Source organism: Sorex fumeus, unplaced genomic scaffold (assembly GCF_029834395.1).
Source record: "Sorex fumeus unplaced genomic scaffold, SorFum_2.1 ptg000063l, whole genome shotgun sequence".
Taxonomy (NCBI): domain Eukaryota; kingdom Metazoa; phylum Chordata; class Mammalia; order Eulipotyphla; family Soricidae; genus Sorex; species Sorex fumeus.
The window spans coordinates 62820208-62846363 of record NW_026606120.1 but is presented as its reverse complement, the minus strand read 5'-3'; the positions used below and the strand labels follow the sequence as shown (position 1 = coordinate 62846363).

At 45.7% G+C, this 26156-nt stretch overlaps 1 protein-coding gene across 2 annotated transcripts; it reads left to right on the top strand.

Moving 5' to 3' along the window:
- The first annotated feature begins 1812 nt into the window (after positions 1–1812).
- DGKE (diacylglycerol kinase epsilon) lies at positions 1813–24990 on the top strand. 2 transcript variants are annotated; one of them, XM_056127364.1, is made up of 12 exons: positions 1813–2003; positions 2435–2917; positions 9355–9514; positions 13173–13292; positions 14459–14602; positions 15784–15941; positions 16696–16747; positions 18446–18559; positions 20151–20222; positions 22937–23064; positions 23330–23441; positions 24532–24990. In XM_056127364.1, exons 2-12 carry the CDS (start codon positions 2460–2462, stop codon positions 24709–24711), a joined length of 1698 nt encoding a protein of 565 aa, XP_055983339.1. In that variant the 5' UTR covers positions 1813–2003; positions 2435–2459; the 3' UTR covers positions 24712–24990. The 2 variants fall into 2 exon arrangements, with proteins under 2 accessions (XP_055983339.1, XP_055983340.1); XM_056127365.1 differs by having other exon boundaries at positions 2431–2917.
- Positions 24991–26156: the final 1166 nt, after the last annotated feature.

Genomic DNA, 26156 nt, shown 5'->3' with positions numbered 1-26156 from the left:
GCTTCTGAGAGTATCTTGCCCGCTCTGCAAAGCCTGGCAAGCTACCCATGACGTATTCGATATATGCCAAACACAGTAACAACAAGTCTCACGATGGAGACGTTATTGGGCCTGCTCGAGCAAGTATGTAGACAATAAACAGGAAAAAAGGGGAGAGTAAATAAATTAAAACAAAAATATTTTTTAAAGTATGTATGCCAAACCACTGTTGCTATAGAAAAGAATGGGGAAAATAGGACAAAATAAATGCAGGTGGTCTTTGGCTGAGAATGGATGATTTTTTTTTCCTTTTTATTTCTCTGCGTTTTCCCAAATGTTCTAGAATGGGAGTGAAAAAAATCTGGTTTTTATAGAAGCATAATCTTCTGCATCTTTTAAAATTTAGAGTAATATTAAAAGTTCTGCCTCAACAGTAGTCTTGAAAAACAATGCTGTTTCTGTAAATGTGAGGACATAAGAGAGAAGGGAGACTGAACGATTTCATTCAACCCTCCTGATGACAAATGAGGAGTCTAGGCCCAGAGAGGTCAGGTGGCAGCAGAAGACACAGTGAGCTGTGGGGTCAGATCCCAGCCCCTACAATGCCCTCTGAGGCTCTATCCATTCCTGCACTTCTCCATCTCATCCAGGCTACATAACACTACAACAGCACTACTCAAACGCATGACTCTGGAAACTTAAATTCATATCACTTAATCACGAGTCCAGGAAGCAGATCCTCAGCACTCTTTGTGCAAAAAAAAGGAAGTAGAAATTTGCATTTTTACTGTTTGCAATGCCAACAACTGCCCTTTGAGCTATGAAGAACGGTTCTCAACCTCTGGGAGTCTTAGTGTTCCTCCTGTGTAAGGTAGGGATGATAATTCAGGATGGCGGTTCACAAAAGCAGAACTGGGAGCGTGGGTGCAGTAAGCCACTAAAAAAGGGCTAATGATCTCAGTTAGGCATTTTTCATCTAACCTGGCTCCTGGCAGAGCCGGGATTCCCATCACGGACCTTGGCTCATAGTAAGCCCTCAGCCAGTATGTGCTTAATAAACAACTAGCAAGAACCAAGGGGACATCTGTCAATCTGTTCGCTTGGATTTTCCCATTATACTTAGCATACAATATTCAAAGGACCCACTTTTCTTCCTGCCAGCATTCAAATCCATGCCAGATCCCACCTTTTGCAGGGGAGGAAAATGAAGGTCACAGATAGCCGTGACTCATTAAGTCAGTCACACGGACTGGAAATTTCTAGGATCTCGATCTACCAGGCTGAAACATCCATCTTCTATTATCATCCCCCTCGCCCCCGCCACTTTCCGGCTCACTCCGCCCAGCCGATGTCTTAGGCCACGCCTTCAGGACCCCGCCCCTTCCACCATCTCTGCCTTTCCCCGAGGCCCCGCCCCTCCCATCCCCTCCCGCCTCTCCTGGAGGCTCCGCCCCTTCCATCCATCTCCCGCCTCTCCCCGAGGCCCCTCCCCTTCATCCATCCGCCCTTCTCCTGAGGCCCCGCCCCTTCCAGCATCTCTGCTTTCCCCCGAGGCCCCGCCCCTTCATTCATCTCCCGCCTCTCCCCGAGGCCCCGCCCTTTCCATCGGCTCTGCCTCTCCCGATGCCCCGCCCCTTCCCTCCATCTCCGCCGCTCCTGAGGCCCCGCCCCTTCCATCCGCTCCGCCCCTCCCGAGCCCCGCCCCTTCCGTCCATCTCCGCCTCTCCTGAGGCCCCCCTTCCATCATCTCCACCTTTCTCCGAGGCCACGCCCCTTCCATCCATCTCCGCCTCTCCCCGAGGCCCCGCCCCCTGGGACTCCGACGCCTTCTCGTCCCACCTCGCATCTCCGCCCCGCCCCGGGCCTCCGCCGCTGGCCCCGCCCCCGCCGCCGCCGCTCCAGTCCTCGGTGCGTGAGTGCGTGTGTGCGCGCGGAGTCCGGGGCTCGCTCAACGCTGTGCGGGCGTCGGTGCGAGTGCGGCCCGAGGCCTGGCCTGTGCAGCCGCGCCTCCGCCTCCGCTTGAGGTAAGACGGCCTCGGGAGCGGGCTGGCCCGAGGCCGCGGTCGCCCAGGCCTCTTGAGAGGGTCGAAGGTGCGGGAGCCGCGCGGGCCGGGAGCTGTCCGCGCATCTGTTTGCGCCGCGGCGCTCGCAAGGGAAGTGGGAGGCCAGCGCTAACCGTTAGGGAGCCGGGCGGCGCCGGACATCCCTGGGGACGGGCGGGGGGGTGGGGTGGGGGAGCCGCTTTGAGTCTCCTGCGCATTTCCCGGAGCCAGGCTTGGGGAGCAGGCGGGGTCGGAGGCAGAAGGGGGACCCGAGCGTGGGAGCGCGCGGTCGCGGAGGCCGGCGGCGGGAAGAAGATGCTTGCATCCCTCCCCGGCGCCCCCCCCCCCGGGAGGACCACCTGCACCGGCAGCCCTTGCCCGCGCTCGACCCCGCCCTTGTCTCTCCGAGGCAGGAAGCGGGAGCCGGCACTCGAGAAGATGGAAGGGGAGAAGCGAGCGGCGCCGGCCTCCGGGCTGTTTGCCGACGGGCACCTGGTGCTGTGGACGCTGTGCTCGGTGCTGCTGCCGGTGTTCATCACGTTCTGGTGCAGCCTGCAGCGCTCGCGCCGGCAGCTGCACCGCAGGGACATCTTCCGCCGGAGCCAGCACGGCTGGCGCGACACGGATCTGTTCAGCCAGCCCACCTACTGCTGCGTGTGCGCGCAGCACATCCTGCAGGGCGCCTTCTGCGACTGCTGCGGCCTGCGCGTGGACGAGGGCTGCCTCAAGAAGGCCGAGCAGCGCTTCCAGTGCAAGGAGATCATGCTCAAGAGCGACGGCGGCGGCTCCCGGGAGCCCATGGCCCACCACTGGATCCGGGGCAACGTGCCCCTGTGCAGCTCCTGCGTGGTGTGCAGGCAGCAGTGCGGCAGTCAGCCCAAGCTCTGTGATTACAGGTACAGCCCGCGTGGGGATCGAGGGACTCACAGTCCGCCGCGGTGGGGTTGGGTGGGGGCGTGTTGACCTTTAAGAGCAGGTGGGGCTGCTTTTATCCTGCCTGTGGCCTAGACCACTTCAGGGCTCATAAACATCCCTGCGCCCCGTGCTCAGCGAGGAGGAGCCGCCGGAGTCTCTGTATGAGTCATCTTCCGCGGAGATGCAGCTAAGCCTCTTCTCACCCCACCTGCCCTATGGGGGAATAAAAGGCTGCTCTTAACACTCTAATCCCGAAGCCTCCAAATCCACTCTATGTGTCTTTTGTTTTTGCTTCTGTTACAATTACTTCTGTTACTATTCTTCCGTTACTATTCCTCTCCTCTTCCTATAAGGAGAGATGATTTCTGTTACCATTCCTCTCCTTTTCCTATAAGGAGAGATGTTTTATTTTTGCTTCTGTTACAATTACTTCTGTTACTATTCTTCTGTTACTATTCCTTTCCACTTCCTATAAGGAGAGGTTAACTTTTCCTTGGAGAGATAGATGCTCAGCACATAGGATAAAGAACAGGTGTTACAGCCAGCCCGCACTTCAGAAGTCTTTTGTAATGAAAGGTATTGAGACTGTATTGTGAAACACTTTCGCAAAGGACGCTTAGAGGGATTTGTTTTGTTTGATGCTTTTCCGGCACCTGTAGCTCCTTAGACACATACCTTTTAAGTCACTTTTAGTAGCACACTGTTTTAAAAGACACACCCATCTCAGTCCATGGAGCATGAGACTCAAATACATAACACAATGCATGTCATCTTAAGTACAGTCTTAATGTCAGTGACGATGTCCTTTTGTCATGGTCGAGACTGGTAAAGGGGGTGTTTGTGTGTGTCATTTATTTTAATTGCTTCACAGGTGAGAGAATTTTAGTGGAAGGTAAAAATAGAGCTGGTGTCCAGCATTTCTAACCTCCAGGAAAGGGTCAGGAATGTTCACAGAGAGCTTATCTCCGCCTTAAGCCTGGACACCTTCAGAGTGAATATTTTTATTTAACAAGTAGGAAGGCCCTAAATATGTTTAAGATCTGAACTAGGAAGCTGGCACAAGATGATTGCAAGTTACTGTATTTTTTTCTTGAAATAGTATGAATGTTGTTATGTCCACATCTAGTTTTAAATAATTTTATACACACCAGATTTAGACTTAGGGATAATTTTTTTTTTAAACTACAGAATTTTGTGAATGATATTTAGATATTCACATTTCAGTGGGCTGGAGCGATAGCACAGCGGGTAGGGCGTTGGCCTTGCACGCAGCCAACATGGCCGACCCGAGTTCAATTCCTCCACCCCTCTCAGAGAGCCCGGTAAGCTACCGAGAGTATCTCGCCCGCACGGCAAAGCCTGGCAAGCTCCCCATGACGTATTCAGTATGCCAAACACAGTAACAACAAGTCTCACGATGGAGACATTACTGGGCCCGCTGGAGAAAATCGATGAACAACGGGAGGACAGTGTTTTTGTTTTTTTCACATTTCAGTAGTGTCCTTTAAGCATCCCTCCCTCCTGAGAACGAGGCTGCTTTTCTAATTCTTTAACCTTTTGGTGTTATGTTTTCTTCTTCCCTTGCTAGATTAAAATAACTTCCATAAATATTTCAACTGTGTTTGAAATGCTCCTTAAAAAAATAATCTTAAGGTCCAGAGAGATGGTACAGTTGGGAAGGGCAGCTTGCCTTGCATATTGCCAACCCAAGTTTGATCCCTGGCACCCCATTGGGACCATCCCCAGAGCCTTCCAGGGGATCCCATATGGTACCCAGAGCCCTGGGTGCAGAACCTGGAGTAAGCCCTGAGTGTGGGTGTGGCCCAAAAACATTCATCACCATCACCACCACCACCACCACAACCACCATCTTAGTGTTTCTGAAATTCCACCCAGATTATTTTTTAGAAATGTTTATCTGACAGATTCCTTGCTCTGCTTAAGACTCAGTTGCCCTCCCAGCTTATACCGTGAGTCTTTCCATGTAAACGCCATGTGCTTTGCACCTTGGGCCTTGGGAGCCAGCAGCCTTCCTAGACTCACCTGCCACCCCGCCCCCCCCCCCCGCCCCCCACCCTCCGTGGACTAGCAGTGCCGAACTGCTTGTGGTTTCTTAAACTGTCAGGCTTTTTTTTTCCCCCTAACCTCCTCCTTTTCTGGGCTTTCCTTTGTTAAGTGTCCCTCCAGGCTGACTGCAGACATCCTAAACACTCATCTTGTTTTGTCCGCAGGACTCCTGCACTTTGCTTGCTACACTGCTCTCACCTACTCCCGAGCTTTATTTCCTTTTTGGTAAATGACATTAGCGTCTCTCTAGTTCTGTGGTTGCAGGGTGAGGTCTCCAGACCAGCAGCAGCAGCACTGAGAAACTTACAAGAAGTTCTGTGAATTCTGGGGTTGCCAGAGTGAGCAAAGGAAGATGAACTGTTTGCATATGGGGGACTTATATTAAAGAATTATCTGTTGCGTATGTGAATTCAAATCCCCTCTTTCTGGCAACCCTAGCTCTACTCCAGACCCACTGAGTCAGAAATTTGAGCTCAGAAACAGCAGTCCATGCTTTTAATAAGTGTTGTGATTTTATCAGAGAACATTTATTATATTCGTGTGTCTTTTCGGAGTACAAGCTTCTGGTAATTTTGTGTTCTGCCTGTTGAACACAAAGAATGTTGAGAGGCTAGAGAACCTTTTCTTCCTTTGCTGCTTGCTCTAAACAGTTTCCGAGCAGTCTGTTCTCAGCTTGGTGTAGAAATTGTGGTAGAAATTGTCTCTCTGTAACTTAGGAAGTATCTTCTTATTCCCAGGGGGGAAGATCAGTATCTTTAAAGTGGTATGTATTCTGCAGTGTTCCCGTAACTCTGTGCATGATTACAGTCTACTTTGATCTTTATAGGAACGAGAGTGTGGAATGAAAACAAAGGTCTATTGAGAATCTTAAAACACTAGCCAGACTGTTGTTCTCTGGATTTCATTGAGCCCTGGGGAGGGTACCATCCTAGTCCGTGTCACATTCTCCTGAGGTTCTTGACTCCCCCCCCCCCAATTTTTGGATCACATCCAGTGGTGGTCAGGGGTTACTCCTGACTCTTCACTCAGGAATTACTTCTGGTGGTGCTCAGGGGACCATGTGAAATGCTGGGGATCGAACCCCAGTTGACTGCATGCAAGGCAAATGCCCTACCCGCTGTCCTGTTGCTCTTGCCCCAAGTTCTTGATTTTAACTGAATGAGGAACCCTAGTCTACAAGTTCACATTTCAGAGAGCACTATTAGCAGCTGGTGATAATTCACTCTAAAGTTCTGTGACCCAGTTAAACTGCAGAATAAGGAACAAAGGATCTTTAATTTATAGAGTACTTAGACATTACATAGTTTTTATACTCTGAGTATGTTTTATTTGGGGGCCACACCGGGTGTGGTTTTATCATGGCTCTGCTCAGGGGTCACTCCTGGTGGGTCTTAGGTCACTCTATGGTGTGCTGGGGATTGTATCTGAGATAATGGAGCATGTAAGGCCCACCCTGGTGTCCCATATGGTCTGGTCTCCAAAGCCCACTAGGAGCCTTTGCACACCAAAAACAAATGAAAAAGAAATTTTGAGCTGCTTAGGGAGCTGGAGATTGAAGATCCATAATAAAACAATTGCCATGCATGTGTGAGGCCTGGGTTTGATCCCTGGACCCCCCCCCCCGAAAATAAAGTGCTTGTCAATTTATAAGGCCTCTTCATTACATCCTTTCCCCCCCACCATATCCACATACATTGTAATTAATCAAACAGAGCTGCTGATTCTTAGTAGGTCATTAAGTCTTGGCTCTGTAAATTCACTTCTGTGTTCTGTCAGTAAATGTTTATTAATTTAATAATCGATACCAAAACTTGGGCCGGAGCGATAGCATAGTAGGTAAGGCGTTTGCCTTGCACGTGGCTGACCCGGGTTGCATTCGAGTTCAATTCCTCCACCCCTCTCGGGGAGCCCGGCAAGCTACCGAGAGTATTCTGCCCACACGGCAAAGCCTGACAAGCTACCCATGAAGTATTCGGTATTCCAAAAACAGTAACAACAAGACATTACTGGTGCCCGCTTGAGCAAATCATTGAATAACGGGAAGACAGTGCTACAGTGCTACCAAAACTTACAGAATAAAGTTGAGCACACATTTTTTACTGTAGAGATGTAGAATTGAGTGCTTTAGGCTTTGCAAACCATATGTTCCGTCATAATAATTTAATTCTGCCATCCTCTGTATTATAGAATCTGCCATAAATGGAATATCAAGAATGGGGTAGTAGGTCTGGAGGGACCCAGTCAAGCAGACAGCCAACCCAGGTTCTATCCCCGGCATTCCATATAAAAGCGCCCTACCTGCTGTATTATTGCTCCAGCCCCAAACAGGGCACTTTTTTTAATGTAGGAGTATTGCTAGTTATTCAGCCATTGATTAGGCTGATTGAAATGGGCATGAAGTCCACCTTACTTTTTTTTTCTTTTTTATAAATTTATTTATTGAATCACCGTGAGAGCAGTTACAAAGCTTTCGGGTTTAAGTCTCAGTCATACAATGATGAAACACCCATCCCTTCACCAGTGCCCATTTAAACCACCAAAAACCCCAGTATACCGCCCATCCCACATCCTCCCGCTACCTGTGGGGCAGATGATTTCCACATTACTCTCTCTCTCTACTTTGATTACACTCAATATTTCGACACCAGGCCCACCATTATTATTTGGGATTTTACCCCAACACTCAGAGCTGCCGAAAAGGCAACTGTAGACAATTTGTTTTCTATTGCTGGTTCTGAATAACATGATGTAGTAGTGACTGTGCTATTTTGGAATTCCACCCCCATTCCATGAGGCCCCGAGTGTCTTTACACTGTGGGCCCAAACCTGACTGTCTAATGGCCTCTGGAAGATGCCAGCCACCAAGTCACCAAGGGGAAGCAGGCGGAGAGACAGCACCCTTTGCCCCCTGGGGTGACGTGGCACCGGTAACCTACCGCAGGGCCGGAGGTGGTTTGTGGTTGTGTCTCCCACATACCTAACTATGGCCATTTACTTTCTTGGTAAACTTGGCCCCAAGTTGTTGGGGTCTGGCCAAAGGCACAGCAGCAATTTTGGGGTATCTAGAAATCTGAAGGCACCATCAGGCTGCTGATGCAAAACAGAGCATTTATTAAGTCACAGAGATTTTAATTTTTAGGCCTTATAAACCAACTTCAGCCAAAGCACAGATAATATGCAGAGAAACATTGTTTTAAACCAGCTTGAGGGGCTGGAGGAATAGCACAGTGGGTAGGGTGTTTGCCTTGCACGTGGTCGACCCAGGTTTGAATCCCAGCATCCCCTATGGACCCCCAAGCACCACCAGGAGTAATTCCTGAGTGCATGAGCCAGGAGTAACCCCCCTGTGCATTTCTGGGTGTGACCCAAAAAGAAAAAAACACCCAGCTTGATACAATTATGTGGGCTGATACTTATCGTATGATAAATTAAAACTGAGGCACAATGCAGTATAAAATAATAAGCTTGATACACGTACATATGTAAACAAAAACAGATAATGCTGTACATTTTTAGTATATCACTTTGGCTTCACAGCTTTGTACACCTTTCATTCAGCTATTGACATAGCACTTCATAAGCTTCTGGAAAACCGCACTTTTGAGGGAATGAATGTGAAATGATACATTAGTGTTACTTAAATTTGGGGTGGTGTAGGCACGGTAGGGGTGAGGGTCTCTAAACCCTGTAATTGTAGGCTGACTGCGTCCATCCAGGTCCTCAGGTCAGTGTGAAGGGCCAAGGATTCAGTGCCACAAGGGCCCTGCGATGCCAAGGATTGCCAGGGGCACCCAGCAACACTCTGGGATCATGCGTAGAGGGTAAAGCCAGGCACGGCTACATGCAAAGCATGCACCTAACCCCTGTACTGTCTCTCTTGCTCCTGCTTCAGTTACTTTAACCTCACAGAAACCTGAAAGAGTCTCGGGAATCCCAGGTTATGGAGACAGTGTTAAAGCGCTTTGCATGTGGCCAACCCAGGTTTGATCTCCAGAGTCCCATATGGTCCCCCACCACCAGGAATAATTCCTGAGTGCAGAGTCAGGAGTAACCTGATTATTGCTAGGTGTGACCCCAAAACAACAACAACAACAAATACAGGGGGATTGAACTTGGGCTAAGCTGCCCAGCTTTTGTCAAGTGTTTTTAACAAAAGCGCAACTATGTTTCATATGTTATGGCTTGCTAGATACAATTACATATATATTTCATTTGCCAGATTTTATGGTCAGCAAGTGTGAAGTTTACTTTTTGAAATTTTTTTGACAAAAAATGATTGGTATGCAAAGTGTTTTAAAGTTACTGTCTTTTTTTTTTTTTTAATTGTTGTCTTTCATGTTCCACCCCTCAGGTGCATTTGGTGTCAGAAAACAGTTCATGATGAGTGCATGACAAACAGCTTGAAGAATGAGAAGTGTGATTTCGGAGAATTCAAAAACCTCATCATTCCTCCAAGTTATTTAACCTCTATTAATCAGATGCGTAAAGACAAAAAAACAGATTATGCAGTGGTAATGAAAGTTTGCTTTTTCTATATAATTGATTTCAGAAAATTGGTTTTAGTCAGTGTTGCAATTAGTGATTTTTTATAACTTGACTATAAAAGGCCATCATGGCAATCATGAATAACCTTGTAACTGTGTATCTCATGGTGATTCAGTTAAACAAAATGCCATCGTGGTAAACCATAGGACCTTACCCAGGTCCTAAATAGATTAAAAAATACACACACACACACACACACACACACCCCACAGATTTGTGCTTTTGAGTATTTTCATGTCTAAAAGTAAAATTTTGAAATGATATTTTAATGGTATCTTAAACCATTGTCTATACTCCATTCGTTTGGGGAGATTTTTTTGAATTTTATTTTTGTTTTTTTATCTTGGGGCCACACCTGGTGGGGCTCAGAAACACTCCCATCTTGATGCTCAGGGGTTGAATCTGGACCTCCTCCATGCAAAGCATGCACGGCAGACCTTTGAACTATTCCCTAGTCAAGTTGGGGAGCTTTCTGAAAATACAGGCCGGGGGGGGAGGTGGGGGGGCGGGGAGGGTAACTGGGGACAGTGGTGGAGGGCAGTGGACACTGGTGAAGGGACTGTTGTTGGAACATTGTACACCTGAAACTAAGTCATGAATAACTTTTTAACTCAGGGTGAACCAGTAAAATACAAATAAAAGAAAAATACAGAGTCTTGAACCAGGGGCATAGCTTGAGTGGTAGAGCACATGCCCAGCCACGTGCAAGGCCCTGAATTCCATCCCTAGCCCCTCCATGTCCTGCCCCAGCTCCAAGCATACCCCTAAAGAAAATACACAATTTCCTGGGTCCATCTTCGCACCAGGTTTGACTTAGTAGGTCGAGCTGGTCCCAGTCATTCATGTATTTTTCGAGATCCTCAGATGATTCTGATTGAGCAGCCAAGCTTGGGATTCATGATGATTATCAGTGCAGAACACAGAAACTTCTTTCCATGTTCTGAAAGAAGCTCTCCATCTGGAACTTGACATGGAGTACCTAGAGAACGGTTTGCATTGCACCGTAGACACTCCCGCAAGCTAGGCCGAACAGTTCTATTAAAACTATCTGCAACGCTTTGTAATAGGTGGGGAGTTAATGAAAAATGGATCTAAATGGATCTCTCCATCCTTATATAGTAGGTTAAGAGTAATTGCAAAACTTCGCAGATATTTTTCCTGTTTGAATGCTCAGAAAAAGGGGCCGGAGCGATAGTACAGCGGGTGAAGTGCTTGCCTTGCTGGGTTCGATCCCCAGCATCCCATATGATCCTCTGAGCACTGCCAGGAGTAATTCCTGTGTGCAGAGCCAGAAGTAATCCCTGAGCGCTACTAAGTGTGGCCCAAAAACCGAAACAAAACATAAAAAAGGGATACTAGGCAAAAGTTGAACTTTTTCATTTTGAAATAAAAACTGTCTTTTCAAAGTTAAGGTTTTATGTCCCAGGCCCAGAATGTGGCTTGCTTATGTGAGGCCTCCAGCTCAGTCCCCAGCACCCCAAAAGGAAAAACTATTTTTCATGTAGAGATGAAAAAAATGTGTATCTTTAATGGCAACTTTGTCAGATTTCCTGCAAAGAAACAGGTGGAGTGTTTCTTGGGTGTGTGTGTGTGTGTGTGTGTGTGTGTGTGTGTGTGTGTGTCACACCCGGCAATGCTCAGGGTTTACTCCTGACTCTGCATTCTGGAATTACTCCTGGTGGTGCTTAGGGGACCATATGGGATGCTGGGATTCGAACCTGGGTCAGCCACATGCAAAGCAAATTTTCTACGTGCTGTGCTATCACTCCAGTCCCCGGGGGTTGTTTTTTTGTTTGTTCGTTTGGGGTTTTTTTTTTTTGTTTTTTTTTTTTTTGTTTTTTTTTTTGCTTTTTGGAATTACTCCTGGCGGTGCTCAGGGGACCATATGGGATGCTGGGAATCGAACTCGGGTCAGCTGCGTAGAAGGCAAACGCCCTACCTGCTTTACTATCACTCTAGCCCCGAAACAGGTATTTTAATATTTTAAATTTTAATATTAGATTTAATAATTGCATCACCTTTTTTTGGGGGGGTGGGGGGGTTGAGGTCACCCTGACAGTGCTGGGAGATACTCCCAGCTCTGTGCCCAGTGTCAGAGATCAGTTAAAGGGTCAATTGCATATAAGGCAATTAACTCAACCCCTATACTACCTCTCCAGCTCTGAACTACATATTTTAAGATGTACAAGCCCTTACATCTCTGATATGATCTGAATTATTGGGTTATCACTCAGTAAAACCACAACTTCACGAGTATGTACATGCAGAGTCCGAAGTGGAAGAGCTGGGAATGGCATCAGCACCAGGGCATTTGCCTTGCATGTGTGAGTGGGTTCGATTACCAGTTCCACCACAAAACCAAAACAGAAGGAAAGATGGAAGGAAAGTGGAAAAATGCTAAGATTAGAAAAATTTCAGGGCCAGAAGTAGTACAGTGGCAAGGCACCAGATCTTGCACATAAGTGACCATGGTTTAATCCGTGGCACCGTATATGGTCCCCTGAGCACCATCAGGAATGATCTCTGGGCAGAGAGCCAGGAGTAAGCCCTTAGCACCATTGGGTCTGACATCCCTTTTCTCCCCGCCCCTCCCATTAAAAAAAAAAAAAACTAAGAATTTCACTTGACTTTGGGCTTTATGAATAAATCTGAATTCTGGAATCTGTTTGAGCACACTATTTTTTAATAAAAATCTCACCCAACTAAAATATGCTAGAATACATCCAGAAGTGAACAGTCAGGGTAAGAGGATAAAAAGAAGCAATGTTCAACCTATGAATGAAAGAACTTGAGATTTTTGCCTAGGGACAAAAATAATAAAAGATAATGTACTTCAGGCATTTAAGAATGGTGGGTATGTAGAAGAATATATATTCCTAGTTGCTTCAGTAAGCACCATGCAAATAGTGAGTGAAATTTATTGGAAGATTTTTGACCCAGCTTATGTCAAGACTTTCAGTTGATTTAGCAATAGACTGGGCTTCTTAACACAAATGAATTCCTTCTTATATGACCCTCCAAACATAAGCTGAATGCTGTATCTAGAATAACATAAAAAGATAATTACTCATTAAGTGGAAAGGCATCTGTCAGGTCTGTTTCCATTTGCAGAATTCTTTGATATTTTATATTGTATTGATTGTACTTAGGTCATTGGTTTTCTCTCATAAAATTATAGCAGTGTTGTTAATCAAGAAATGACAAATTTAGACAGGACCAAGGCATTAGTACAATGAGTAAGGCATTTGTCTTGCACGGGGCTGTCCCAGATTCAAGCACTCTTGAACTCTCCCCGGAGTGATTCCTGAATGCAGAGCTAAGATTAACCCATGATCATTGTCAGGTTGCCGAAAAAAAATAAACAAAAAAGAAATGACAAATTTAGGGCTAGAGAAAAAGTACAGTGGATAGGGCACTTACCTTACACGTGGCCAACCTGGGTTCAATCCCCTGCATCCCTTATGGCCCCCTGAGCACTACCAGGAGTGATCCCTGAGTGGGAAGCCAGGAGGAAACCCTGAGCATCAATAAGGGTAGCCCAAAATCAAACCCAAACATTAGAAATTTAGTTTTCCTCATCACTGATAGAGTAAAACCTTTCCACTTATTTTTTTTTTTTTTTAGCTATCCTCTAAACTTGGAAAGGAATGGACACCATTAATAATCCTGGCCAACTCTCGCAGTGGAACCAACATGGGAGAAGGACTGTTGGGAGAATTTAGGATCCTCCTAAATCCAGTCCAGGTAACTAAAAAGAAAAATATTCCATTCTAGAAGTATCTACCTTTAATGCTTAGTTTTTTTATTGTCCTAACATTGTGTTGGTACTATAATCTTCTGACTATAGGAAAGAGTAATAATCAGGGACAGAGCAATGCAGCGGGGATAGTGTTTGCCTTGCACATGGCCAACCCGAGTTCAACCCCCGACATTTCATATGGTCCCCCAGGCCCTCTAGGAGTGACCCCTAAGCACAGAGCCAGGAGTAAATAAACCCTGAGCACCGCTGAGTATGACACAAAAAAACAAAAACAAAGGAAAAAGGGGAAAAAGTAATAATTCTTTTTTTTTTTTTTTTTTTTTGCTTTTTCAGCCACACCCGGCGATGCACAGGAGTTCCTCCTGGCTCATGCACTCAGGAATCACTCCTGGCAGTGCTCAGGGGACCATATGGGACGCTGAGAATCGAACCCAGGTCTGCCGCGTGCAAGGCAAAGACCCTACCCGCTGTGCTATCACTCCAGCCCCAAAAGTAATAATTCTTTTAAGCTGGGGCATGTACTTTGCTTGCTGGAGCCTTGGGTTTAATCCCCAGCATCACATGGTCCCCCAAGTACCAAGAGTGGTTCCACCAGAAAGTAAAATTAGGAAGAACTAGTTGGAGGTGTGAACTTAGCACATTCTGGTTTCCTGTGAATGGGAAAGAGGCAGTATTGTATAGTGAAGAGACCACAGGATTGAATTTGAGTGTCAGCACCTACTTAACTAGAGAATAAAAGGCAAATGACTTAAACTTTCTGTGCCTCAATTTCCTGGTCAGGATGCTGGATCATATTCACATTTTACAGATCAGGGACAGAGCAAGTCCAGGCATAGTGCCTGGCATCTTGTTAAAGAAAAATGTTCATGGGGGCCAGAGAGATGGTACAGCAGGTAGGGTGTTTGCCTGCACATAGCCAACCCGTGTTCCATCCCCAGCATCTCATATGGTCCCCCAAGCACCGCCAGGAGTAATTCCTGGGTGCAGAGCCAGGAGCAACCCCTGAGCATTGCCTTAGGTGTGACACAAAAACAAATTGCATCCTGGCTTATGTTGTTTACCTGTACCTACACTCATCTGGAGGAATAGCATTACCATAAGGAGAGAATAATGTTCAATATGTAATGCTTTCCTTTTTACTCATTTCTAGGTTTTTGATGTAACTAAGACTCCCCCTTCCAAAGCCCTGCAACTTTGTACTCTTCTTCCCTATTACTCTGCTCGAGTGCTTGTTTGTGGCGGGGACGGCACCGTGGGCTGGGTCCTGGATGCAGTTGATGAAATGAAGATTAAGGTATTTCAATCTCGAAGACCTGATTTTCTTTTACAGAGACACTTCCAGGGCAATTAATTAGACAATATGGATGGTTCTATTTTTTTTAATTATGCAGCTAGAAAACATTGAAAATTCCAAGTAACTTAAAAAAGAGATAATCAAATTTTTTATGCCATTTATTTTTATCAAAATTTCTGTAATAAACAGGGTTTCTTTTTATAATCTGAGAAGGAATGTGCTTGTTTTAAAATAACTTACAGAATTAAAGCCACCTTTAGAGTTCCTCAGTTTTGTCGTTCATTTGAAATGTTGGGAGTCATCTCATCCCATATGTTTACAGTTTATCAGTCACGGGGGGGGGGGGTTTCTCATGCATTGTCACGGATTATTACATAATGTTCTTTGCCTTCGGGATTTATTGTTTCAGCATTCAAGCCATTTAATGTCCCAACAATAAATGTTATACTCAGCCTCTAGCTGAGTATTTTTCCAAACTGCTTGCCAAATTTTTCATGAGCCCTGAAAAGAGGAACTTACCATGTACTGCAGTATATTCCTTCTCAGTTCACGCATTTTCTGGTTTAAATGAGATTCTACTGAGTGTTAAAAGCAGGTCAAGGGATGTCTGTATTGCAAACTACCGTGCACAAGAGGAGGGAGAGGGAGAGAGAAGTGCCTGCCATAGAGGCAGGTTAGGAGTGCGGTGGGAGGTGACGGGAGGAAACTGGGGACACTGGTGCTGGGAAATGTACACTGGTGGAAGGATGGGTGTCAAACACTGTATGACTAAAACCTAATCATGAACAGCTTTGTCAGGGTCCATCTCACAATGATTCAATGAATAAAAGAAATTAATTTAAAAAAGAATGAGATTCTATGACTAGACAGTTGGCATAACCTTTAACAAAACAATATACAGATGTTCTCTTTATGCTTGTTGCTTTGATCTTTTTTAAGTTTCACCAAATGTTACTTGGTGAAATGTTTCCTTACAAATTGTTTGAAGAATCTAGGGGCTGGAGTGATAGTACGGCGGGTAAGGCCTTGCACGCGGCCGACCCGGGTTTGATTCCCAGCAACCCATATAGTCCCCTGAGCACCACCGGGAGTGATTCCTGAGTGCAGAATAACCCCTGTGCATTGCAGGTGTGACCCAAAAAGGAAAAAAAGGAATCTAAGCTATGTCTTCCATATTCTAGGGACAAGAAAAATACATTCCCCAAGTTGCCGTCCTGCCTCTGGGTACGGGCAATGACCTGTCCAATACTCTGGGTTGGGGAACAGGTTACGCTGGAGAAATCCCAGTCGCACAAGTTTTAAGAAATGTGATGGAAGCAGATGGAATAAAACTAGATAGGTAAGTGATACCATCCCCCAAAAGTAGACTGTGTACATTGGGAACATTATTTGGTTTATTAATGGAGAGTTGTTATTGTCCACCTTAGATTTTGAAAATTCCTCTTACTATTTAAACATTGAGGAGGTGGCTCAGTGAGGAGCACTTGCCTTGTATATCTGAGGTCCTGGGTTTGACCCCTGGTACCACACACAGTTTTTAAAAATTTAACTTTTATAAACTTAGATTCAGAACTACCATCAGGGATGTAGTATGCTAGTAGAACACATGCATGGGTTTGTAACCCACCCGACTGCCACCGCCAAAAAATGTAAAAAACTGGGGCTGGAGCGATAGCACAGCGGGTAGGGCGTTTGCCTTGCACGTGGCCAACCCTGGTTTGGTTCCCAGCAGCTCATATGGGGGTCCCCCAAAAAACCGCCAGGAGTGATTCCTGAGTACAGAGCTAGGAGTAACCCCTGTGCATCCCCGGGTGTGACCAAAAAAAAAAAAAAAAACAGTAAAAAACTACGATATACCTACACATAGAGGCTACTGTATTACGTTGTTGCTCTGTATTCTGTTAAATAAGGGTTGAAGTCGTAAGGCTTCGTGCTGAATCTTAAACTTGGCATGTTTCCTTCTGTGTGTTTATTTTTCCAAATGCTATTTTAATTAGAGCCTCTTTTAACAGGCATCAAGGTTGATTGGTAGGTTAATTGGTATTTGACTTGATAACAATCACTGATTTTTTTTTTAAACTTCTGTGTTTTAGATGGAAAGTTCAAGTAACAAATAAAGGTTACTATAACTTAAGAAAACCCAAGGTATGTTGGGTTTTGTTGTTACCGGGGGCTGGTAGGAGGGAGGAGTGGGAGTTAGTGTGGATTTTTGTTTGTCTTGTTTTTATGGTGCCGGGAAGGCCCCTCCTACCCCCCCTACTGCCCCGCCCCGCCCCAGTGTGAGACAGACGCTGCACCTCCATCCCCTAGGGCACAGTTTTAGGGCTTCCGTTATGGTAATTTCAGCAAATACAGTGGAGTGTGTGCGCACTTGGGCCCTGATGGATCTGGCTGGAAAAGCTTCATGGGAACTGATGTGTGAGTGTGTGCTGCTGACGGGGCAAGGCTGGGTGAGGCCAGGGCAGTAGCTCAGTGGGAGAGTGCATGCACACTTCACAGGTGTGAACCACTGGGCCCCACCTCTGGACTCTCTCTCCGTCCCCTTAACCCTCCCCACCCATTTCTTCTCCCCTCCCTCCCCCTCCGCCTCACTCTATTCTAGATCAACAGAAAAAAAGGAATAAAAGGCTTTCCAAGCAGAAAGAATAGAGACAGGTCATGGAATGGATAAAAAATAATACAGAGAGAGCAGATACCTATTTTTTAAAAGCTATTTTAAGGAATTGGGGATGCAACTTAGCAGCAAAACACCTTTCATGAGACCAGAATTCTGTCCCTTGCACTGCCAAAAAACAAAGCTTTTGAGGGTTAGAGAGATGGTACAGCAGGTAAGGTTCTTGCCTTGCAGGTGTCTGACCCGGGTTTGATTCCCAGCATCCCACATTGTCCTCCAAGCCTTCGAGGAGCGATCCCTGAGTGCAGAGCCTAGAGGAACCCCCAGCATAACCAGGTGTGGCCCAAAAAAAAAAAAAAAAACTAACTAAAAAACGAAGGCTTTTTTTTTTTCAGAGGTAAAATTGATCCAGACTTAGCAACTAATAAGTAAAGAGAGGGATAAAATGTTGACACTCGATATCTAGCTGGCGAAACTGGCCAGATGGAGGTAACATTAATCAAGATAAGTAAAATAGGGCTTCGCTTTTTAGTAGGGAAGGATGAGTTAGATTTTGTTCATATTGACCCAAGTCTGTGACTCACTGGAAAAGCTGACAGTGTAGGTATATGGCTCAGGAATGAGACGGAGCTGGAGATGGAGATGGAAAAATCCAGACTGGGGAAATAGATAAATCAAGACAGGTGGGACCAGGGGTTACAAAAGCCTGATATGGCCACCAGATAAGGCCTCAAAACAAAAACAAACCCCAGAAGAAAATGTAAGGGGAGCACAGAAATAGGAAGTTTGAGCGTAAACAGGAACTCTTTTAAATAAGGCCTGAATTTGTTAAACAGAAATAGAAGGTGAAATGTATAACCAGCCTGTGAACTGAAACTTGTTTTCTGTAAACTACATTAGTAAATGCAGAAACAATTCTGTATTTTTCTTTATTTTTTTTTCCCTTTTTGGGTCACACCCAGCGATGCTCAGGGGTTACTCCTGGCTCAGCACTCAGGCATTACCCCTGGCAGTGCTTGGGGGACCATATGGGATGCCAGGAATTGAACCCAAGTCAGTCGCATGCAAGACAAATGCCCTACCTGCTGTACTATCACTCTGGCCCCAGTACTGTATTGTCATAACATCTACCAGTTATAGGCACTCTGTGACCCAGACTTAACTGAAGCCATGATTGCTTGTCCTTAACTCACTCACTCTCTCTCTCTCTCTCTCTCTCTCTCTCACAGGAATTCACCATGAACAACTATTTTTCTGTTGGACCCGATGCTCTCATGGCTCTCAATTTTCATGCTCATCGTGAGAAGGCACCATCTCTGTTTTCTAGCAGAATTCTTAATAAGGTGTGTTGGATAAAATAACATTTCCTGCTTATCACCAAAGGTACAGTAAAAATCAATAGTTCAATTATATCTAGCTCACCGTCAAGTGAATTCAGATAGGACTAACTTCGCAGAAATCTTTACTTGCACTGTTGAGTGTAGGACTGTTGATTTAGATTCTTAATGCTTTTATTCCAATACATTGTAACTCTTGAGAAATTTTTTTGTTTAGTGTAAGACTCACTGTAGACCCTTAATTCTTTTATTCCGATACATTGTAACTTGGAGAAATTTTCGTAAAATTCGAGTGTGGACTGTTCTGTGGCCTGTTTTTTGCTAAGATCATAACTAAGCAGAATATATGATCATTTATCTTAACGGCAACTAGAATTGGAAAGAAACTTTACCCAGGGATAAATTTTTGGCCAAGCCATTCATGGTAACTTTTGTTACCAACACTAGATTCATTGGCTTGAACAAAACTCCCCAAAGGGGTAGTCCTTTGTTTCTATGTCTCTTAACTAACATCATTGCTCCTGTTGCTGATACAGTTGATGTACAGTTGATGATGATGGGAGTTTGTGGGGGGGGGGTTGTAGTGGTGGTGGTGGTGTTGATGGTGATACTGTAGTTGCCATGATGGGGGTCCAATGATGGGAATCCAGTGCACGCACACGAGCAAGGCTTGTACTCTGCCACTGAGCCACGTCCCGGTCAACCCTGCCTGCCCCTACCCCCATCCCACCCCCCACTCTTTTGCTTTGTTTCCATTTTTTTTGTTGTTCTGGTTTGGGTGGAGTATGCTTATTTGTTCAGGAGCAACTCCCAGCTTGATTCGTGGGGCTTACACCCAGCATGGGGGCACCCTGTGGTACCAGCAATCAAAACTTGGGCTCTTGCATGCCAAGCAGGCTTCCCTACCGTGGGTCACACACACACACAGCTATGCTCAGGGCTCACTCATTACTCTGAACTCTGGGATCATGCCTGAAGGGCTTAGGGGACCTTGTGGTACCAGGGACCAAATCCGGGTCAGCCACATGCAAGACAAGTGCCTTCCCTGCTCTACTGTCTCCTGCCCCTGACTGATTGAGCTTTATTTTAATGATTGAGCAACAGAATGTAAAAACTAAACGGAAAATCGCTCTGTGCTGGGTTCTCTTTTACAAAGATTTGAAATATATAGTTTCTTTTAATACAGAAACTAAGGCCTTATTGATAATTGCAGTTCATATATATATGCTTAATCTCTGTTTTCATTCACCTTGTGTATTTAAAAGTGATTAAAACATTTGATAGGTGTATCTCTTACTAACATAAAATACTGGGAAAAGGTAGAATTTTTTTTAATTTTAGCAGTATTTCTTTATAGAAATGCAGCTCTTTGGATAAACTAGGAGAAGGTAGTATTTATTCATGGACCACCCCATCCCACGTTGCCCTTGGAAAGCGGATTAGTTAAATTTAGTTGTTGCCCCTTCTTTTCATCTCCATTCTAAAGAAACATAGCTCCACACTCATATCACAGAATTTTGGTTCAATGTAGTTTTCTTAATTTTTTAAATACCATGTTAAATTGCTTTAATACCATTTTTCTGTTCATTTCTCATAGGCTGTTTATTTATTCTATGGAACCAAAGACTGTTTAGTACAAGCATGTAAAGATTTAAATAAAAAAATTGAGGTAAGCTTTTAAAATTTTAGGTGCTCTCTGGATTATGATTTTTTAAACAAAAATGTTGGATTTTTCTATTAACATATTATGTTACTCTATGAAGTATTTCTTGTTTGCCAGGCATTTCACTAAGTGCTTCACAGTTATTATCCTACTAATTCTCACCACTACCCTTTAAAGTAGACAGTCCTAGTCCTATTAGACAGAAGAGAATGTTGTTTAAGTAATTTCCCCAAATTTGTCCTGTACCCAGACATACTCAGGATGTGAACCCAGGATTATCTAACTGAAGTCTGTTTGACTCTTAATGTGGGGGCCTCTACTCATACATGAGAATGAACCTGAAGTCATTCAATACAGTGAGTCTGGTACTGTATTGAAAAACTTCAGATTGATCAGAAGAAGTTTTAACCCAACATTTCATTAAGGTTATGGTGTATCTCTCTTACATACTTTGGCAGAATAAACATAAAGGAACAGTGAAATACAGTCTTGGTAAACACTTATCACTATTCCTGCAGCATCCCTGATACCATACTGTGGCCAAGTTGAATATGTTCCTTCCTTCCCGTAAGAATCTGTGATGGTTAATAGCAACAACAGAGAAATTTGTACAGGGAACTGTTGAACTAGCACAGAAGTAGCTAGACAGTAAGTACTTCCAGTAAAGACTTGACAGAAGGAGCTTGGAGCAAAGAGCCTGGTTCTCTCTTTTATTCTTTTTTTTTAAATTTTGCTTTTTGAGTAGGCTGGAGCGATAGCACAGTGGTAGGGTGTTTGCCTTGCACGCAGTCAACAAGGCCGACCCGAGTTCAATTCCTCTGCCCCTCTCGGAGAGCCTGGCAAGCTACCGAGAGTATCTCGCCCGCACGGCAGAGTCTGGCAAGCTACCCGTGATGTATTCGATATGCCAAAAACAGTAACAACAAAGTCTCCAATGGAGACGTTACTGGGCCTGCTCAAGCTTTTGGGGTCACACCCGCTGATGCACAGGGGTTACTCCTGGCTTGTGCACTCAGGAGTTACTCCTGGCAGTGCTCAGGGGACCATATGGGATGCTGGGAATCGAACCCGGGTCGATCGCATGCAAGGCAAACGCCCTGCCTGCTGTACTATCACTCCAGCCCCAGGGAGCCTGGTTCTTGGTCAAGGAAAGCTGCATTTCCTCAGTGCCAAATCCAGCTGCTCTGTGCAGACCAAGCGGAGCTGAGAATTAGACACCCAGAGCCTGCATGCAGCTATGACAGGGTAGAATGGAAGCATGATCCATTTTCAAAACAGAGCTTTTTTAGATGTCTAACCGTATTTCCTTTTTCCTGAGTTTCGCTGACACTACTAGAGGAAAGCACAGAAGATGACACTGCAGGGTGTGGGGGGGGAGGGGCGGGGGGGGCGGTGGCTAACAAAATGGGGCAGCATACCAGACCCCCAGGTCAGGCCCCCAGCACTACCTTGGTCTGATGAGTACCACCAGGTCTGACCCAAAAGAAACCATGAGAGCAGTTGATTTCATTGTCTTGATTTTTTTTTTAATTTATACTAATCTTATTTGTGAAATCTCCTATGAAATGCCAGATACTATCCTAGGTCATAAAGATAAAATGATCAATCTCTTGTTCCAAATTCATTATCTGGGAACAGGTGGGAGAAAATAGTTACCACATTGCAGTATGGCATGAGAAGGGTTATGTCAAAGAAAATATACTGTTTTATTAAAAATATAGATACTGTATAATCCAGACAGATTATAGCCTTTTGAGATATCGAGAAGAAAACAAGTTTTTCTGGTTGAAGTGACAAATAACGGGAATCTAAAACTTAAGTAACGGCCTGAAAAAATGGTACAGTGGGTAAGGTGCTTGCCTTGCATGCAGCCTGCCTAGGTTCAAGCCACCACATGGCACATGTTCCCCTGAGCTGTACCAGGAAGGATTCCTGAGCACAGTCGATATGGCCAGTAAATTAAGAATCAAAAGTGTAAAGAAGATGAAAAAGATTCTAGAACAGCATCATAGAGCAGAGACCCAGGAACAGGAGGGAACACAGCTGTATTTGTCGGAGGTAACTAGTGGTAGAGAAAGTAGCAAGAGCTGGGACTGGGGAAACGGAGGGCTCAAATCACAGCGGACTCTACCACCTGTTAAGGAAGTTGGGTTTCATCCTGGGCTCTGAGCCAAGCCGCCAGGGGTAGCAACAGATGCGCATTTCTTAAGTGTCAAATACAGCTGCTCTTGAAATGAATAGGAGGAACTGAGAACTAGCGGTCCAAGACTTAGGAAGGCAACTAGCGGGGGTGGCGGGGAGGTGTAGCTCTCTCCTGAGGAGTGTGGGTGAGGAGGTTCCAGAGAGGATGCTTGATAGACATTTTGTGGGCAGTTGGGTATACAGAGCTGGACCAGTGAGCAGAGATGGTGCAGTGTATTAACAGCATCCGGGCAGGAACCAAACTGACCCTCAAGTCTGGCAGGGCAAAAGAAAGGGGCTTAGTACCTAGCTCCAAGGAGCATCATTGCTGTGAGGCAGGAATGCAGCTTCCACCATACCAGGAGGGAACCTTCCCAGAAGCACAGTCTGAGCTCCCAAAAGCAGAGAAGAGGCAGTTCCGGTCAGAGCCAGAGGCTGTCTCTCCCAGCTGCCATGTGTGCAGCAGATGTGGCCTCTTACTTGGGTCTGTCTGGAAACAGGGTGCCCTGGAGTGACTGACTACTTGCATTTCCTTAAAGCTAGAACTGGATGGTGAGCGCGTGGACCTGCCCAGCCTGGAAGGGATCATAGTTCTGAACATCGGCTACTGGGGCGGCGGCTGCCGACTGTGGGAAGGAATGGGAGATGAGACGTACCCTCTCGCCAGGTTGGTGCCTGTTTTCAATGTGTCCTTTACATTGACCTAGTCTTTAACGCTGCCTTTTTTGTGCATAGATTGGGTAGGAGGGGACATTTTCCCCCCTCAGGCTTTCTGTCTTGTTATACTTCTTGGATAAAGGTATGTCTTGAATATGTGACTGAACCAGCCGCCTTTGTTTAAAAAAAAAAAAACATTTTTTTTAAATGGCCCCAGTAGGGTGGATTTGATTTGATGTCTGGTGCCCATATTTATTTCCTTTTCCCGACTGTAGGCACGATGATGGTTTGCTGGAAGTGGTTGGAGTCTACGGGTCTTTCCACTGTGCCCAGATTCAAGTGAAGCTGGCCAACCCTTTCCGAATAGGGCAGGCCCACACGGTGCGGGTAGGTGAGAGGCGGCCATCTCAGGCTGCATTGGCCCCGTCCGTGTCCATTTCCCCTCTGCCTTCCTTCTCCCAGCCCTTTGTTGTTGTAGTGATCAGGGGTCGGTCACGCACTTGGTATGGTGCCTTCTGAGGGCCACACACTTGGCTGCGAGACTTCCCGTGAGTCACTCGCTTCCCACGTGGGGAAGGTTGCACAGCGGGGGTGGCGACCCTGGGGAATCACACTTGGAGCGCGGTGGGTTGGAACTTCCAGGCTCCTACTTGACTGCCCGCACTGTGCCCCTGAGCCCTGAGCCTCCAGGCCCCAGCCCATTTCTGAGCAGTCAGTGCGCAGACAAAAATACTCCTGCCGTAGCTTTTAACAGCCCGTATTTCATGCCTTGGATCACCGCTACAGCAGGAACTGGAGTGGAATGGATTAAAGGACAGGAAGTGTGGCCCTCAGTCCAGTTGAAGAACTAAAGCTTTCATTGGAAGAGAGTCCTTTAAACCTGTCTTTCTCGGTGTGGCTGTTTATCACCCCCACGCCCACCCCCACTCCTCCCCAGGAGTGCTGAAGTGATCGGAGGGGAGGTGCGGGTGCAGAGGGCGTGTGCTTGGGCACTTGATTACTCTGGGGGTGAAGCATTTGCCATGTACAGAGCCAGGAGGAAGCCCTGAGCACCGCCAGGGGTATGGTTCAGAAAAAATAAGATGATGAAGGCGGATTCTGTTATTCGGGTGGGCCACGCCCAGCAGTGCTCAGGGCTTACTCCTCACTGTGCATTCAGGAATCACTCCCTCTGGGGTTTAGGTGACCGTGGAATGTCAGGTATTGAACTCTGGTGAGCATGTGCAAGAAAAGAAGGCATATTTTGACTCTGAGTAATTTTTTTTTTCTGAAAAGGGGGCTGCTGGCCAAATAGGTTTAGGAACCTCTGCTGTGAGCAGTTGATGAATAAAGATATGATCAGAATCATTTTCCTCCCAGAATGGAATGCTAAGGCGTGCCCCAAAGAAGAGTTAAGGGATTATAGGTGATACTGAAGCAGACCTTTCTGAACATTGTCAGAGCTGATGTTTTGTCATGGTTTGTTCCCTATTACCAGCTGATTCTGAAGTGTTCGATGATGCCCATGCAGGTGGATGGCGAGCCATGGGCCCAGGGGCCCTGCACTGTCACCATAACTCACAAGACACACGCCTTGATGTTGTACTTCTCCGGCGAACAGACAGATGATGACATCTCTAGTAATTCAGATCAGGAGGACTTAAAGGAAACTGAGTAAATGGATGAGGAGACAAAAACACGGTGTAGAGTTTCCTCAGACAAGTAATAATGCCTCCCCCCACCCACTTTAGGAGAACTTCTCCATCTGCTGTATAGACTTCAATTCACCAAGTAGTGTAATGGGTATACATTAATATAAGTAGCATTTAAAAACAGCCAAACTCCCAGCTGTTTATAAATGCCTGCTCTTTTTTCAAAATAATTTAATCATATAATACTTTTAAGAAGTCATGATGTGGGGCTGGAGCAATAGTACATTGAGTAGGGCATTTGCCTTGCCCGCAGCTGACCCGGGTTTGATTCCCAGTATCCCTTATGGTCCCCCGAGCGCCGTCAGGAGTAATTCTTGAGTGCAAAGCCAGGGGTAACCCCTGTGCATCACCAGGTGTGATCCAGAAAGCAAAAAAAAAAAAGAAAAAAGTCATGATGCGGGACCGGAGAGAGAGTACGGTGGGGAGGGTGCTTGCCTTGCATGCAACTGGCCAAGGTTCAATCCCCAGCACCCCAATGCTCCCATGAGCCTGCCAGGATCTAGTGCAGAGCTAGGAGTAAACCCTGAGCACAGGCAGGTGTGTCTCTCCCCCCCAAAAGAGAAGTTACGATTATACATGAAGGTGAAATGTTTTCCTTATTTTTATGTTTGCGTGAGCAAGTCACTTTGAACACTTGCTTTCTGCTTTCTTTCGTCCCTTTTCTTGAGCTACACATTTGATGGACACGTTTTACATCTTGCTGTTGCATGTTGGTGGAACATCTTTTTCATCTTCATTTTTAGTCTGGTGGCACCATAACATTTTAAAACTCAACTTGCTTTTTTAATATGTTTTCTCAAAAAAAAAATGGTGTGTGAAAACAGCATAGTTAATGCTGGGCACCCTCATGTAGCCTGTCTCTGAAGATTTTCTAAAACCTAGCACTGACCGAGCAGATACGTAAATATCTGTTTCCAGTAAACCTTAGAAAGAGAATTATAGGGGCCAGAGCTATAGTCCAGTGGGTAAGGCATTTGCTTTGCATGTGGCTGACTCAGGTTTGATCCCTGGCATCCCACGTGGTCCCCTGAGCACCACCAGGAGTAATTTCTTAATGAAGAGCGAGGAGTAAACCCTGAGCATTGCTGGGTGTGACCCCAGTAAGGAAAAAGAGAAAGAGAAATACTTATTTTTAAAAGACAGCAGTTAAGAATTTTTATCAAAGGAGCATTTTCAGGGGCCGGAGTGATGGTACTGCAGGAAAGAACGCATGCCTTGCATGCAGCTGACCCAAGTTTGATCTCCGGCATCCCATATGGTCCCCCAAGTCCCACCAGGAGTCAGTTCCTGAGTGCAGAGCCAGGAGTAACCCTTGAGCATCACTGGATATGGCCCAAAAGCCAGAATAATAGTAATAAAGACAAAGAAGCATTTTCAAATCCTGAAATGTATTTAGGTTAATTATGTTAAT

Coding starts and splice junctions, on each gene's coding strand:
- DGKE (XM_056127364.1), top strand. CDS start 2,460: ATGGAAGGGGAGAAGCGAGCGGCGCCGGCCTCCGGGCTGTTTGCCGAC. Junction 13,293..14,458: donor TCCTCCTAAATCCAGTCCAG/GTAACTAAAAAG, acceptor ACTCATTTCTAG/GTTTTTGATGTAACTAAGAC. Junction 20,223..22,936: donor ATTTAAATAAAAAAATTGAG/GTAAGCTTTTAA, acceptor ATTTCCTTAAAG/CTAGAACTGGATGGTGAGCG.